The 18138-nt window shown below is 35.1% G+C and overlaps 1 protein-coding gene across 1 annotated transcript in view; it reads left to right on the top strand.

Annotated features, from left to right (window-relative positions):
- Window positions 1–17728: 17728 nt before the first annotated feature.
- LOC149530293 (uncharacterized) overlaps window positions 17729–18138 on the top strand; it is an 89914-nt gene continuing 89504 nt past the window's right edge. The window contains exon 1 of the mRNA XM_089811449.1: window positions 17729–18031. Within this exon, the coding sequence (XP_089667575.1) occupies window positions 17804–18031 (228 nt within the window). The 5' untranslated portion in view covers window positions 17729–17803. The remainder of the gene's footprint in view (window positions 18032–18138) is intronic.

Genomic DNA, 18138 nt, shown 5'->3' with positions numbered 1-18138 from the left:
TGAACAAGTAGTAGATTCAAATACTCTTTTTAGCTTTCTTCAAAACTGTAAAATCAAAATCAAGGTTGCATACAATTATACAAGGCCACATTGGTCACTCTTACAGGTGAGGCATGAAGGTCACCCTTGAAAATGGAAGTCACCCTTACCAAATCATTGAACAATTTCTAGATTTTGTGTGTTTTGTTATTTTTAGCCTAGTTACTAGAAATCAACAATTTTGGAGCTCATTTGACAATCCATTTTCAGGTTTGAATTTTATAAGTTTTATCATCTTCCCCTTTTCCATTCTAATACATTTTGTCATCTTACTATCTCCTTATATTTCAGCTTTATATTGCATATCTACTTGCTTAAACCTCTTAAGGTGGAGGTGAGAGGGAAATAAATCCAAGTTATTCACTCCTTTTGCATTAGGTTATGCACTAATACTTCCTTTTGTGTCAATCAAACCTAAATTGAAGGGTCAAATCTTGGTCTTCCCCCTTTTAAATGTGTTAGAGTGGTTGATTCCATTTTACCCCTACATAAAGACATTATCCATTGGAGTGTCACCAATGAAGTAGACACTGGGGAGTTCATCCCCATTATGTAAATTAACCGCTTTCACTTTAGGGGAGAGTTCATCATCACTTAGGAGGTAACAAGAGCATTTGCAATAAAAACAAAAAGGTAGACACTAACAAATAGACTTGCATGGTCAATCTAGAGAGCTCACATGGTTCAAACCTTGATCCATTAACTTTTAGCTGGGGTTTAGCCTCATTCATCACCGTATGCACCATCTGACATAAAATCATAAGGAACCCCAAGCTTTTTTAGCATCAAAAAGATAAACTTCTACTTAATCCTATCATATGCCTTTTCATATTCAATAAATATCATGCAAGCTTGTTTATTAGAGACTATAACCTAATCCATGGCCTCCCAATAGGTAAGCATATTTTCAAGGATGTACCACCCTTTAATAAAGCCAAGTTGAGTTGGATTAATCACATGGGGTATAATCTCTTCCAATTTTAAGGCAAGGAGTTTGAGTAAAATCTTGTCTGACACATTAAGGAGGGTGATAGGATGTTATTTTTTTAATATCTATATCCTATCTACTTCTTTTGGGATAATCTCTTTTTTGAGAGACTATCTCTCAATAGCACTAGAATATACTTGCAAGAATTCTTCCCCAATCTAAATCTAATTATCTTTATAGAAATCCACAAGGATCCCTATATCTAGCCTAGGAGCCTTCTCGTTACTTAAGGTCGTGATACTCTTACCAATATATGCCATAGATTTAAGTTTTTCCAATAGTATTGCTTCCTCATCTATAACTTTTGTGGAATTATGCTTATGATATTATCTCTAGTTGCTTCCATATTACCTCCAACATCTTCAGAGATAAACATCTTGGACTAGAATGACAAAAATATTTTTAAGATTTTCTCCTACTTCTTGAACTCCCTTATATCCTCCAATAAACTATTAATATTGATTTTAGCCTCATTAAATTTGAGCACTTAGAAGCAAATTTAGAACCGGATCTTGTTTTGGCTCCTTAGGTATTAATATTTTGTAAATTCTAAAGGTAGTCCTTATCTTAAATTAAAGTCTCCTTAGCATCTATGGAAGAGGGCTTGTTCTGAAGACAATATTCTATATAGTCCAACCTACTATGCATTTAAGTTTTAAACCTCCTATTTCCTTTTCCACTCTTCTTGCCAAAACTTGAAATAATGACCTTAAACTTTTGATATTTGGAGCCCACTTATCAATAGCATTATCATACTTAATCATCTATTTGTTATAGACCTTGATAATGTTAACCACACTCCTAACATCTTCATCTTTCAACAAGGAAACATTTAATGAAAAGGCCTTATTCCTAGTCCCAAATTGTATTGCTAAATCATTATGATAAATTCACCCAATAATAGGGTGGTGGTCAGATAGAGTGAATGGCATTGCCTTTACTTCTGGGCCATCAATCTCCTTTTTAAAAAAATTGAAGGCATTTTTTAACATAAATTTTATTTAATATACACTATATCCTCTTGTTCCCCTATTGGAAGTTAGACCAAGTGTATAATATAATTCTATGCTCTTCCCTATTACTAGCAAGTGGATCATATAAATTTTCTTTGTTATTAAGAATGTTCTAATTTTACCAATGCCATCTCCTTTACAACATGTCCTTTTGTGTGATTCACATTAAGAAACACAAATCTTATTGGGTGAGTTAATCACACTCTCCATTTTTTTGGTTAGTAATGTCTCTCTTGTATTGATTTTGGACATGACAAGGACTGAAGTCTATTAAGCGATCGATTGTTTCCTATAGTCTCCTTAGTCTTGATGAGATCATCTTATGCATTTGATATACTTCACTGAGTATGATTTTGACTCATACTCCCACTAAAGTGGGGGATAAATATACCATCTTTAAAAAGTGTGCACTTTATTTACAAGGCCTTCTCCTTTTAGCAATCTCCTAAGTCCATGGATGTATCTATGGTTGAGCTATTATCTTTCCTCAAATTTCTTCATTTTTTTTGTCATTCTTTTTCACTCCTCATTATCATGTTGTGCATCCCAAGGCTCAGGAGCCCTTGGGTTAGGGACAAGGTCATCCCTTACCCCTAGCTAAGGGATGATATAATCTCCAACCCATAGTAAGGTACAAGGTCATCCCTTACCTGAGGTGTTTTGCCTCGGATCTTAAACCAACTTTGGGTTTTTTAATGTTTTCCCTCCCAATGTAGTCAACCCTTTCAATTATTATTTTGAGATAACTATAAATGGATGAGTACTCATGTCATTTTCCCATCTATTATTGAACATAAGATATCATGCACATTCATGCTATCAATTTCAAGCACAAGATGCATTCAAGTCATCATCAATTCAAGCAAGATTTCAAGGTGTATTCAAAGAGTTTAAATGCTAAGAAAGAAAGGGTTTATTGAAAGGCCCTCATTTCTATGCCTTCAATAATGATTTCATTCTCAAGATATAGCTTCTTTCTTTATTGTAGATAATGAAGTTGGTTGTCAAGGAAGGAGATCCACAATCATCCACCTAGCACAAGTATTCAAGCATTCAACCCTTTAATCATTCAATGGCATACTTACATTCATAGATCTATGATTAGGAATTTGTAGATCTATTTTATTTTTTCAGACATCCTACATTATCATTTTACATACAAGCATTTGCACATCTCTATGGCTAGTAGATCTGAATCCATCCATGAAGCTTTGACAAATGAGGTGCATATTTAGATTTGTCTTTCTTTTTTACATACTTTTTAATTTCAAGAATAATTACCAAATGGTGGTTGGACCAAGGCAATACCATGTCCCCCCCACCTACCCCCTCACCCACCCATTCCCTATAATTTAAGAAAGAAAAAAAAAGCATTTTTCTTGTATGTAATTAAAAATCTATAGGTTTTTTCTAAGCATCAAATTCAAATCTAAAAACTAGAGTTTTAAATCTCTAGCAGAGTTTCAAATTCCAATTTTTTGTGCAGATTAGGTCAAAGTTGGCCTCAATATTGATCCAAGTTTTCCCTGACCCCCAAATCATGCTTGACCTTTAGGTCATCCTTGTTTAGAGGCTCCCAAACTTTTAGATTCAACATATATCAATTCTCACATTTTGGATCCATATTTCTTTTATTTTATGTTATTATTTGCTACTTGATTTTTTAGGATTTAAGTGGTCTCTCCTATTGATCCTCAAGGTGAATTTGATTTCTCATTTATCATTTCATAGTGCTTTCTTTGATGTATCAAATTTGATCCTTTCAACTACTTTTCTTTCAGATGTGCTTTTCATTACTTGCATTTCAATTGGTCAATCTACTTGCACTAAATAAATTCATAATCAAATCAATGAATAATACAACAATCAGGGGTAAAATGTGCTATAGGAAGAGATCGTTGGCTTTTATCCAATTTAGTAATTATCAATCGAGGTGCAATACATTTACCATGCACTGAATATCATCTCATTTCATTTATGCACATTACCTCTCTTGAATTTATGACAAAAGAGACATTTGATCAAAGCTACTCTTTCCTCCCATGAAACTTTGAACCTAACACTTTTTGGAAATTCCCTCCTTAATTTGAACATTAATTTGGTGTTAGTAGTAAGGAGAGTTATCTATCCTTAAAAGAGTAGCTCATGATAATAATGAAGGTTTCAAATTTTACTTTGAATTAGATCCTACCTATAAGCCAAGAAATAGATTTCATCCACCTAAAGGTGGGAGAGTTCAACATAGCTTTTATCCATCACCCCTTCCTACTATCCTTCACCCCCTTTCTAAAGTTGGAAAGAAGAACTAATAGGCTACAAGTTGGGGCTAACTTAACATATCCTTACCCCTTTAAAATAGTAGGGCTCATATCCCTATTATTATAAAGGTAGGGACCTAGAACCAAGTGAGGTTGGAGCACGCCCCCCCCCCCCAGGGAATTAAAAAAGAGAGGAGCGAAACCTTTTCTTCTTAGGAATGTTGATATGATGTTGTTAATCTAATTTAATTTCCTCTCCATGATCTCTTTCCAACTATCTCAATTACAATTCAAGACAGGTAGGGAGATGGCTTATCATGCAAGAAAGAATGTTGGAGGCCTCCCAACTAGTCAATCAAAATGGGTTATGGTAAGATGTATATGGATATGTGGTTGCCATTCTATTTGAAGTAAGGCAAGCCCTAGAAACTAAAAGCCTTAACATCCATATTATTCTCATGAGTATCATGTAAGACCTCTCTTCTCCAGCAAAACCCTCAATTATATGTCTTACAAAAGGACTTGGATTCAACATTAGCATCTCTTACATCCACTTTGGGTAGTTTCAATATAATCTAGGCCCTTTGGAAGCTAATTCTTGAAGGTCCTTATTTCTCTTTCCCTAATGTGATATTTAAAATTAGGGGTAATCAATATACACACCTTAATTCCTATCTCAAATGTTCATGAAACCCCCTATATTATTATGTTGCATAGAGATATGGACCAAGGTATAAAAATCTTGGGTGGGATCTTTGGGAGGCATGTTTGGAGAAGGGATTAGAATAAAAACTATGGAAAGATTGGAAATATTATCTTAATCATAATTTAGCTTCAAATTGTCAAGCCCATCAAGCACTTTAGGGGGCTCAAAGAAGCAAATTTGGATGCATTCTCTCCATTAGGCACCTTTTTAGGTTGGTCAATCCTTAGGGTGTTAGTATTATAAGGCTTTTGGGGGGGGGGGGGGGGGGGGGGGGGGGGGTTGTGGCGGGGTATTGAACCACAAATATTACAGTTATTTTAATCAACTTCCAAATTAATTAACATGCAAATTAGACTATAACATAGAAGCAAAGCAAATGAAACATCCACAACATGTAACATGAGAAAACCAAGACCTTTATCACAAAAACCCTTGGTTAGAGGAAAAAACCATGGTAGGACTTAACACACACAATGTCTCACTACTATAACAATAAGATTTTCCCTATTAGAGGCATACATAGTTAAGATTACTTATAGCCTTGCTAAAATCTATTACAAAAGCCCTATTAGGAGCTACCTAGTTAATTTATGTAGGAGCATCCTGGGTTGCACTACTATCTTGCATGTTTTCAGTTTCTATCTTGATGTTGAAACTGTGTTCTGTTGAAACCGTGTTTTCTGGTTTCTGGGTGCTTGTTGTAGGCTGCATAACTAATTTTCCATAATAGATGAGAGGCTGCACACTTCATGGATTGAAGAGGGCCTAGATTAATATCTATGGTCCAAGGCGCAAGTTCTAACCCCTTATGAGTTGGGAGATATGGCAATTCTCTCGGAGTATTGATTTCTAGCAGTTCTGCGTGATAGTTTTCTATACTTGACTTTCGGAGTGGATGCACATTTTTCCTTGATGAATAAACCTTTGTGCACTTAAGGGGTTACATAGGACCTAAATATCTACCTATAGTTTGAAGCATGAGTTCTAACTCAATCAGAGCTAGGAGATATCACAATTTTTCTCGGACATCAATTTCTAGACACTTAATTGTTGATGCAGGCCAACTTGTGTATTCAATGTTAGGTTTATTTTCATGATGGATATTTAATATTTTTTGAGACCCAACTTGTGGCTACTCTATGTTCTAGAATGATCTGTAAGCCATTCTAGCTTACAGCTAGAGCTAGGATAGAGTGTTTAGGCTTAGAGCTAGGATAGTTTTGGGGCAATTAAGAGTTTTAGGAGATGATTTGAGAGCAGAACTAGAAAAGTGTGAATTTGTTGTTAGATCTTGGATTTGAATGTATTTGTAATTGGTCATAACCCAAAAGGCCTTACATTTGGGCATGTATGTTGAATATTTGAAGAATCAATAAAAGTATTTTACTCTTCTTCCTCCTTTGGTTGTGTTAACTCTTGCAGGGTGGTTCAGAGAGCTGGGTGGGTCATTGGCCCTAGTTTTCCCTATCCTTCCTTGTGTCAAGTGGTATCAGAGCTTGAGGTTCATCCTTGTGGAGATTGGATTGTGTAGAACCCTATTTGGATATTGGTTGTAGGGTTGCAGATCTACAGATTTGACCTATAACTTGCAGAGGGTTACGATCTTGCAGGAACCTCATTTGTAAAAATGGTTCATGGTAGAAGAAATGTTGATAATGCTATATTGGATCAATTGAGGCAAATTGCAACCAAATTAGATGTTGTAGAGACAACCCAGAGGAGAGGAGTGCATCTTGATGATGAAGCAACCACACCAAACCATAATCTAGAACTTGAAGAAGATCAAGATGAGGAAAGATCATTGCTATTGTTGTCTAGGGAAAATTCAATGCCTGCTATAGAAGTTGTTCCTTATGATGGAAAATTGGATACCAATGCTATGTTGGATTAGATCTCAGATATGGAGAAGTTCTTTGAGTATGAAAATACTCCTAATAATAAGAAGGTGAAGATTGCAGTTACTAGGTTGAAAGGTCGTGCTTCACTATGGTGGGAGCATTTGTAAACTCATAGAGAAAGGATAGGAAAGAGAAGATCAGAACTTGGCCGAAGATGGTGAACAAGGTAAAGAACAAATTCCTTCCTATTGATTATTGAGTTACTTGTTGAGAAAGATGCAAAATTTGAAACAAAAGGACATGACTGTGAAAGAGTATACCGAGGAATTCTATAGATTGGACATCATATATGGACATGTGGATGATGATGTTGAAAAAATTGCAAAGTACATAAATGGATTGAGATCTGGAATTCAAGATGGAATAAGTTTTGTGAAGTTGGAAAGTGTAGAAGAAGCATATCAATATGCCTTGAAAGCTGAGGAGATCTTGAAAAAGAATCATGAACAAAGACAAAGAGGTAGAGGTGGTAGATTCCAGAGAGGTAGAGGTAGACCTTATGGTGAAGGTGGAAAATTTGGTAATTTTGTGTAAGATAAAGCAAATTTGAATGGAAAAATCATGACAAAGACAAGACTAAGCGGAAAGGTTGTAGTTCATACCAAGAAGGTACTAGATCTTACCGAGGAAGAGGTAATTCTTATCCTAGAGGTGGTTTCTGTGGTAATTATTTTAGATGTGGTAAAGAAGGGCGTAGATCTTCTAAAAGTGGGCAGAATAATAGAAATGTTGTGATTCAAGGAGACATTGAGAGTACACCAAGTGGACCTAAGGCTGGAGAAAATCTGATGGTGAGAAGAACCTTATGTAATAAGGGAAGTGATGAGGAACCTATCTTTAGAAGAAATCTTTTCAAGACCGGATGTAAGATGGCTAGAAAATGCTACAAGGTAATCATCGATAGTGGAAGTTCTACAAATTTGGCATCAAAAGAGCTAGTTACAAAGTTGCAATTGTAGAAGTTGAAACATCCCAAACCTTATCATATTTCATGGATCAAAGATGAGCATAAGATATTGGTAAGTGAGCAATGTATTGTGAAGTTTAAAATTGGACATAACTTTGTTGAAGTGTTGTGTGATATTATGCCCATGGATTGTTGTCATATTTTGTTGGGAAGACCTTGGAAATATGATAGATATGGTGTACATGATGGAAGATTGAATCAATACACTCTTTAGGTAAATGGGAAGAAACAAATATTGTTGCCTTTAATTGAAAGTTCAGACGAGGTTAGTTATACTGCAATAAAAGTTTGCATGGTTAATGGAAAGCAATTTGAAAAGGAAGTAAAGAAGAATCGAGTTTGTTTTTCTATAGTTCCTAGAGGACCGAGTGTCAGTAGTAATGACCAAGCAGCAGAAGTTGGTAATGATAGAGTGGCAACAGAAATTACAAAATTGATGAATGAGTATAAAGATATTGTTGCTGAGGATATTTGTGATGGTTTACCTCCAATAAGAAGTATAAGTCATTGTATAGATCTGATTCCTGAAGCTAGTTTTCCAAACAAAGCACCATACAAATTGACACCTACAGAGAATGAAGAACTTAATAGACAAGTGCATGAGTTGTTGCAAAAAGGTTTGATCAGAGAAAGTTTGAGTCCATGTGTTGTACTTGTTGTATTGCCACCTAAAAAGAATGGAGAATGGAGAATGTGTACTAATTCCAGAGCTATTAACAAAATCATAGTGAAATATAGGTTTCCTATGCCGAGGATGGATGATATAATGAATTGTTTGAGTGGAGTGAAGTATTTTACCAAGATTGATTTGAAGAGTGGCTATCATTAGATTAGAATCAAAGGAAGTGATGAATGGAAGACTGCTTTCAAGACAAAAGATGGTTTGTATGAATGGTTGGTTATGCCTTTTGGTCTGACTAATGCATCTAGCACTTTTATGAGGTTGATGAATGAACTTCTGAAAAGATTTCTGGGTAAGTTTGTGATTGTTTATTTGGATGATATTCTAATATTTAGTAAGACTAAGGAAGAACATCTTGAGCATATTAGATAAGTATTGCAAAGGTTGAAAGAGGAAAAGTTGTTGATTAATCTAAAAAAGTGTTCTTTTATGCAAGAAGAGATTGTGTATTTGGGAGTTGTGATTTCAGTTGATGGGTTGAAGATGGATCCTGAGAAGGTTAAAACAATTTTGGAATGGTCTACACTTGAGAATGTGGGTGAGGTAAGATGATTTCATGGTTTGGCTAGTTTTTATAGAAATTTTATAAAGAATTTCAGTTTTGTTTGAAATGCTATGACTAAGACAATGAGAGGAGATAAAAAGGAATTCAAGTGGACACATGGAGTTGATACAAGTTTTGAGACTTTGAAACTAAAGGTTGCTGAATTACCTATATTGGCTTTGCCTAATTTCAACAAAGTATTTCAAGTTGAATGTGATGCAAGTGGTAGTGCAATCATAGTTGTATTAAGTCAAGAAGGTAAACCCATTTCTTTCTTTAGTGAGAAGTTGAATGCTGTTAAAAGGAAGTATTATGTGTATGATCAAGAGTTTTATGCTATTTTTCAAGCATTGAAAAAGTGGAGACATTATTTGATTCCTAAAGAATTTGTGTTGTATACTGATCATAAAGCTTTACAATAATTGGGAAGTCAACATAAATGAATCAGACACATATGAAGTGGGTTGAGTATTTGCAAAGTTTTACATTTGTAATCAAGCACAAGTGTGGAGTTACTAATAGAGTTGCTAATGCATTGAGTAGAAGACGTTCTTTGTTAACTAAAATGAAGGTTGAAGTTCTTGGTTTTGATGAAATGAAAGAGTTCTATGATGTTGATCCTGATTTTTCTAAGACATGGAGAGAGTACAAAGCACCAAATCTAACAAATCATGTAAGCAAGTATGATGAGTATTTCATTCAAGAAGGTATGTTGTTCAAAGGTATTCAGTTGTGTATTCCTAGAAGTTCTATGAGGTTGAATTTGATTAAGGAAAAGCATAGTGTTGGATTGGCTGGACATTTTGGAATTGATAAGACATTGAGTTTGCTAAAAGAGAAGTATTATTCGCCACAAATGTATAAGGATGTTTAGAAATTTGTAAAGAGTTGTGAAGTTTTTCAAGTTGCAAAAAGAGTGAGTCGAAATACTGGTTTGTATACACCTATCACTATTCTTGATAAACCTTGGAGTGACATCAATATGGATTTTGTTCTTGGATTACCTAAGACAATGAAGGGGTATGATTCTATATTTGTTGTGGTGAACAAATTTTCTAAGATGGCTCATTTCATACCATGTAAGAAGACATCAGATGTTGAGCATGTTGTTGAACTTTTTTTTAAAGAGATTAGGAGATTGCATGGATTACTAAGAAGTATTATTTCTGACAGAGACAATAAGTTTGTTGGTTATTTTTGAAAGACTTTGTGGAAGAAGATGGGTACTGGATTGAAGTTTAGTTCTACATTCCATCCATAGATAGATGGACAAACAGAGGTTGTGAATAGAAGCTTAGGCAATTTGCTGATATGTTTAGTTGGGAATAAGCCAAGTAATTGGGAGATGGTATTGGCACAAGTTGAATTTGTATATCATAATTCTGTGAATAGGAGTAGAGGGAAGACACCTTTTGAGATCATTACTAGAATGTGTATGCACCCAAAAATGGTCGCCTAGACTATGGGCCCCCATTATTCAATTTATCAATTTATCAAATTTTCTGAATCAATGGTTTGTAATATATTCAAATCAATTTCTTTGATCAAATTCGATTTATTTCATTTCTAAGATTGATCGTTTTATTCCAAGTCTTATTTAATTAAAAGAAAATCTTCTCTTTTAATTAAATAAAATAAAATCCCCATTTAATTAAAAGAAAACCTCTCTTTTAATTAAATAGTTCATCCACATTTAATTAATTAAGAGAAAAACCTCTCTTTTAATTTAATTAAATATCTTCTATTTAATTAAAAAGAACTCGCTCCCTTTTAATTAAATAAAAATCCCACTTAAATATCTCTTTTGATGAAAAAAGAAATAAAATAAATTCTTTTTATTTAATTTCTCTACACTTAAAAAAGTGATCTAAGTGGGATTTATCTTTCCACTTTCTCCTCAACCACTCCTCTTTTCTAATTGGTGGAATCTTGTCTCACATGGATCACCACTTTCTTCTCAACCACTCCTCTTTTCTCATTGGTGGAATTTTGTCTCACATGGATCAAGCTCTATTATCCCATATTGGTTGTGAGAAGCCTCTCACCTCCATAATTTCCTTTATAAGGGAGAGCCCTCTCCTCATGTTAGAGACCCATGATTATGCTATCGTTATGCTGCAAGTTTGAAGACCAATTTTTGAAGGAGTTTGAATACAAAAGCTTTTTGTGGAGAACTTCTATTTTTTTGTCTTTTTCTCTCTTGCACCCATCATGGGCTTTTAGCTTAGATCTTGCATTTATAGATTAGATTTTGATTTCATAGATTAGATCTTATTTTCATGCATATTTGAAGATCATGGAGACTAGCATTCTTGCTTTTCCTCTTTGAATCTCTCATCTCATGGTGTACTTGCATGGGCACAAAAATAGGTCAAACTGAGGGCCTCCATTGCAAACCCTTGCACTCTATAAGTAGAGAGCTATGGATCGATTTGTGAGGGCTCATTCTTGAGTTTTCTTACATGTAATGATTCATAGAAGTGTGACAACATTTTAGCACACAGAATGCAGCCTAGAGGAGTATCATATTTGAGGGATATTGCTTGTGAAGAAAAGAGGAGTGATGCAAGAGAAGAATTCTCTTATTTTATGAAATCTTTACATAAGGAAGTGAAGTTGACGATAAAACAAAGTAATCAGAAGTATAGGGAGAATGTTGATCAGTCTAGAAGACATCATGATTTTCAAATTGATGATGAGGTGATGGTTCAATTGAAGAAAGAAATATTTCCTTTTGGAACATATAGTAAGCTGAAGATGAAGAAGTTTGGACCTTGTAAGATCTTGAAGAAGTTTGACAGTGGAAACACTTATGAAATTGACTTACCTGATGACATGGATATATCTCCTGTATTCAATGTTGCTGATTTATACAAGTATCATGAGTTAGATGATGAAGTTATTGTATTAGAGTACTATTTTAAGATGCAGATTGAAGAAATTGAATAGATTTTGGATCAGATAATTGGTAAGAGCACAAGAGGAAAAGATTACTATGAATATCTGGTGAAGTGGAAGAACAGACCTATGGAAGATGCTTCATGGATTTCTCAAACAGAGTTGGATTCAGCTCAAGTTGTGACATCTCAATGATTTAGGAGAATCATTTCTTCCAAACATGGTTGTCTGATGCAGGAACATCCTGGGTTGCACTGCTATCTTGCATGTTTTCAGTTTTTATCTTATTGTTGAAACTGTGTTATGTTGAAACTGTGTTTTTTGGTTTCTAGGTGCTTGTTGCAGACAACATAACTAATTTTCCATAATGGATGAGAGGCTACACACTTCAAGGATTGAAGAGGCCCTAGAGCAATATCTATGGTCCAAGGCACAAGTTCTAACCCCTTACGATTTGGGAGATATGGCAATTCTCTTGGAGTATTGATTTCTAGCAGTTCTACACGATAGTTTTATGTGCTTGATTTTCAAAGTAGATGCACACTTTTCCTTGTTGAATCAGCCTTTGAATACTTAAGGGATTGTAAAGGACCTAAATATGTACCCATAGTTCGAAGCGAAAGTTCTAACTCAATCAGAGCTAGGAGATATCACAATTTTTCTCGGACATCAATTTCTAGACACTTAATTGCTGATGCAGGCCGACTTGTGTATTTAATGTTAAATTTATTTTCATGATGGGTATTTAATATTTGTTGAGAGATGAATTGTGGCTTCTCTATGTTCTAGAATGATGTGTAAGCCATTTTGGCTAGTATAAATAGAGTGTTTGGGCTTAGAGCTAGGACAATTTTGGGGCAGTTAAGAGTTTTAGGAGATGATTTGAGAGCAGAACTAGAAAGTGAGAATTTGTTGTTGGATCTTGGATTTGAATGTATTTGTATTTGGACGTAATCTAGAAGGCCTTACAGCTTGGCATGTATGTTGAATATTTGAAGAATCAATAAAAGTATTTTACTCTTCCTCCTCCTTTGGTTGTTGTTCTTTGTGTTTGCTTCCGCTGTGTTAACTCTTGCAAGGTGGCTCAAAGAGTTGGGTGTTCCATTGGCCCTAGTTTTCCCTATCCTTCCTTGCATCATTAATAGATTTAGAAACTCCTTCTAAGATTCATTTGGTTAAAGGATTCAATCTTCACATTTGTTAGGATCCTTCTTACCTTGTTAGAAGTAACCATGTTAAGAGATTTAGCTCACAATCTTGTGAGGATTTGCCTTAAGTAGAGACTCAAATGATGATTTGATAGTAGCACTCATTGCTTGATAGATCCACTATTGTTCTTCTGAATGCACTACTTTGGTAATATTCAAAAACACTCCTACACCTCTTCCTTAACTTCAAAAATCATCTTTATGTATCACAACCCTTCACATTATGATTTACATATCCTTGTATAGACATTTTTCCCTATCGGTGGAAACCCTAAAATGTGTTACCAAAGTTGGCCTCCAAATCAACTAAAACATGTGAGCAAGTGTGCTAAAACAATATTTTAAGGTCTCTAATGTGGGCCCCAAATACTTCAACAATAAATTAAATCATCCTTTGACTTTTGTTCCATCAATTTACTAATTTAACCAAACTTAATATGTTAGTAGCCTATTCCAACCAATATTGTTGATTCTCTTCCTTAGATCTCTTTATGCATTGTAACTGGGATGATGTGATTCCAGACATAGGTTGATATTTTACAATCAATGCTTCCACATGAACTGCATAACATGAAACTGCTAAAATTTTCACCACTAATCACTTATTCCACAAATGATTATCCTACCATCGATACACTAAACACTTAGTAACATTGTTTGTTCAATCCTATCCACTACTAGTATGGTTGATCCATCAATAGTATGCTTTGTTGCCAAAAATGATACTACCACTTAATCACTTCATGCTTTCTTATTCAACCATGATCATCATTATGTCAACAATCTCCCCTTTTGGCATTAATGGAAACACTGAATAGAAATTGACTAACTACCCACACTTGTAAAATTTGACTCCCCTCGAGTTGATGCAAAATTGTACATGACTCCCCTTTTGACATCTCACTCATGACTCCCCTTTTGGACATCTCACAATTTTTTACTAACCAAGTAGATGACTCTCCCTTTGATAAAAATGACAAAGGTAGAAAAAACATACAAAACCAAAAATGCATTATTGGTACATTATATAACTTATATTTTGCTAAACACATTAACAAAATTGGTCTTTAAGACTTGAAGATCATTTCCCCATGTCTTCTATAGATTCTTGATGATGACTATTTTGACCTCACAATAGATAGGCTAGCTCTTCTAGTACATCTACATTGTTCATATCTAGTAGGGCTAAAAAAACTTCAACCTCCTTTATTCCCTTTTACAATAAGTCTATCTTGGAATCAAATGGTTTTGTAGCTCTAATAATGTAGCTACTCTTGTTTCCTATTCATTATTGAATGTTTTGAGCTTACGATTTACAATGCGTACTGAAGCTCCAAAACTCATTGTAGAGTGGTTCACTAAAAAAATGGCAATTATTTTATTTATCTCTTCTCGATTCAACTCTTTTTTTGCTCAATATCTTGATTAATCTTTGGAAAATAACATATTTTGGTAAGTATCTTACCACCTCACATTAATGCTTCCTTCACCTTTGTCAAATGTAATTGATTGTACCATCTTCTCTGACCTCTTCTTATAATAGTCCTTTTGCACTCTTTGCATAGTTGCATCTTCAGGACTTCGCATTTGTTCTTCTACTACTTTCACTAGCTTATTCAATTTCTCAATAAGTGTTGCCCTTGAGTCATAATCACCTTTAGGGACTAATTCAAATAATATGTCTCTTGTTGATTGGATTACTTGTGCTTCTTTCTTCTGAGCCTTCATCATTTTCCTCTTAGCCTTAGATTGCACTGTCATAGCAATGTTCATAAGTTCATTAGGGCTTAAGACACTCAAATCATTAGGACCTTGAATGGACGAAATATCATATTCATCTCTTTCATCCAAACTTGCCTTAATAGTAGATAAGGATTGTGAAAATGTTACCTTTTCTTTCACCTTATTTGCAATACCCTCTATTTCTCTTGTTTTCCCAGCTCTCCTTCCATCTGCACATCTTTTGGTCAGTCCTCAAGGCCCTAAAAACCAAGCAAAAATTCCCATCCATAGAATTAGAAAGATTGGAGGGAGATATAGATTGGTTTTGTACATAAAAAATAGAGGAGGCATTGGTGGCAAATTCAATTTTGGAACTACAAGAGGATATGAGTTTAGGAATAAAGAGCCTTCTAATTTTATCAAAAGCAAGTTGTTCAAAATTTTAAGTCCCATGTTTAGGTCGTGACAAAGATTCGTCAATATCACAATTCAACTTATCATTATCTAATAGATGTCTACGATCATCGAGTGCATCACCATTGGTATGAGTGGACAAGAGCATATTTTGTTTACTAATATTGTAGAGAGCATCATTGTTTTGGCATTTTTGGTCCATAGTGGATATCTTGGGTGTTTCAGGTCCGAGGATCATTTTCTTGGTATGGGATCCTTTGTTGTGGGCTGTACTATGTTTTGTTGCAACTTGTTTTCAATTTTGATTATTGTAACTATCATTTTGAAGTACTTTTATGTATCACACTGAGATAAAGTGCCACTCTTGCATTCTGAGGGTCATGAACGTTGTTTTGAGACAATTGTACTTGCACTATTTTTCATAAAGCACCATGGGGGGGATAGTTGGTTGTGTTTTTAGGCCTTCTCCCTTTGTCAAGTGAGTGTCCCTTCCATGCCATTAGCCCCATGTAGCGTCATTGTGACCGTGTCTTTATATGTGTTTGTACCTCTTCCTCTCTCATCATTCTTGGTTCGTCTGCAGGAGATTTTTGGCCCACCTTTTCAGTTGCCTGTCATCTCACCTCATCTTCATTAAGGGGGGGGGGGTTGTTCTGTTGTTCTAATGCTTATGTGGTTCGATGGTTCAATAGTGTGAACTATGTATTTAGTGGTTGATCTTATATACAAGGCAATTGCGGTGGCTGGCTACCTATGCATTTCGGTGAGATGGATCATCTACCATATAGACACACTCGGTTCGTGCCTTCTTCTTCCATGGAGGTTCTTCAGATCAACAGTTTTCTTTCTGATGGCAGATTTTGTAGCTTCTTCATGCTTAAGTGATGCTCTTCATGATCACTCATTGTTCCTGTTTTAGGGGACATTCCCCTAGTTGGAGGCTTCTTCAGTTCTTCACTAAGTTCTTACCTCTTTTTGGGGGAGGGTTTTCCCCACGTGGTTTTCTCTCTTTCCCCGTTTACAGAGGTTGCATTCTTTTGCATTTGTACATGGGTACCTAACATGGCCTCGTTGCCGGGACCCATTCTGCATTTCTTAGTTTTGTGAGCTTAAGACATTTCCCTAAGTTGCACTTAAGGGGGGGTGTTAGAGTAAATAATTAATTATTTATTCTATTTACTTAAGGTTACTTAGGTTAATGCATGTAGTTGTGCTTGGTTGTCAACCTTATCTCCTACCTCATTCCAGCTTGTTCTACAAGCTTTCATGAGGCCTTTTTATTTGGTCTGTCGTTCATTGTAAATTCATTCCATTCACATAGCAATTCTAATTTCCTATTGTGAAATATTCTCTTGTGCGGTATTTGCTTCAAGCTCTTTGCTCCCTAGGTTTCTCTTCAACAAGCTATTTGCATTACAGGTGATCTTGGTGCATTTTTGGAGTCGGATTCTCAACTCCTACAGCAATGATTTCATCATGAATAACACTAAAACAAGAAGAAAGAGTCCTCCAAATTTGCCTTCTAAGATTTTTTTAAACTATTAGGGTTAGAAAGGAAAATTAGGAACAAACCTTTTTTGAGTCATTTGGTAAAGTGAAAAATGAAACCTAATTCCTACCCACCACCCCACCCACCCCCCAAACATCATGCAACTAATCATTAAGAAAATTATGATAAGGAAGCTTATTTACATCTTGAGCTACTAAGAACATTGTGAAACTTCTTAATCTATTTTTCTGTGCATCAATAACCATAGCCATAGGAAGATTAGGTTTAATGATGATGGAAGGGGCAAAATGACCCTTACGCCCATGGTTAGTTACTAAAGGTAGAAGCTCCTTGTAGATTTGAAGCACAAACTTGACACCCTAATAGGAACTTCGTTTGCAATGATTTCCTCTTTGATCTCGCCCTAGCCTCTACAACCACTACATTACCATGATTTTGAACAATATGTTTGCCTCAAAGTGCTTAATATAACCTATATGAAATGAGAGTAGTAAATACAAAGTTAATACTTATCTCCTCAAGCGTAACTTGCACTTAGCACTTGTCGAGCCCTCCAAAACCAAATTCCTTGTCTATCCATGTCTTAATATATTTTACATAATTTTTTAATTAAAAAAAATGCTAATTAAATACTTTTACTTCAATTATGTGACAGCGAGTCATTAAGTAATGTTCAATAGAATTAAAAAACCAAAAATTCAATTTTCGCGTGAAATATACCCTTCGTCGTATACTTTTCCCTTGATATAACTCTAGAGGGAGGAAAACATGATTATAAATAAACAAATAAATAAATGCAATCGATGTACTTTTTAGATGAGGAAATTTGTCGTTTACTCGCGAACATGAACCTAAACCTGAAATTCAATCCCTGAAGAATCAATCGACCTATATTCACTACCCGGAATTGCGTTATCCCAATCGTAGCCTGTTTGAAGGTGGCTTTTAAGGGTTCCATGGCCACTACTTTGACAGGTTCAGCTTTCCTTATACCCCCCTCTGGAATAATTTCAGTTCAAAAGAAGCCAAAACTATATTCCCAATTATGTGTTCCTCTTCGAGCAAGCGCTTCCACTGTCCAATTTAGCAGCAGAGCTAGGGCTGTATTTGCACCTTTAAATCCGGTCATTAGATATCGTTCCAAGTTCATCGTCTATCAGAAAGTTGCAGAGGCTGATTCCAAGGTTGTTTAACGCCTTTACCTTTTCTCTTTCTCATTTATTCATTGCAATTTAAAAATCACAGCTGCTGTTAACTTTTCAGGTCATGAAGTGCTTTATAGAAGATGTCT

This window comes from Cupressus sempervirens, chromosome 11 (assembly GCF_028749045.1).
Source record: "Cupressus sempervirens isolate cs-2001-9-10 chromosome 11, ASM2874904v1, whole genome shotgun sequence".
NCBI lineage: Eukaryota > Viridiplantae > Streptophyta > Pinopsida > Cupressales > Cupressaceae > Cupressus > Cupressus sempervirens.
Note: the sequence above shows the minus strand (reverse complement) of the source record. Positions and strands in the feature narration are given on the sequence as shown.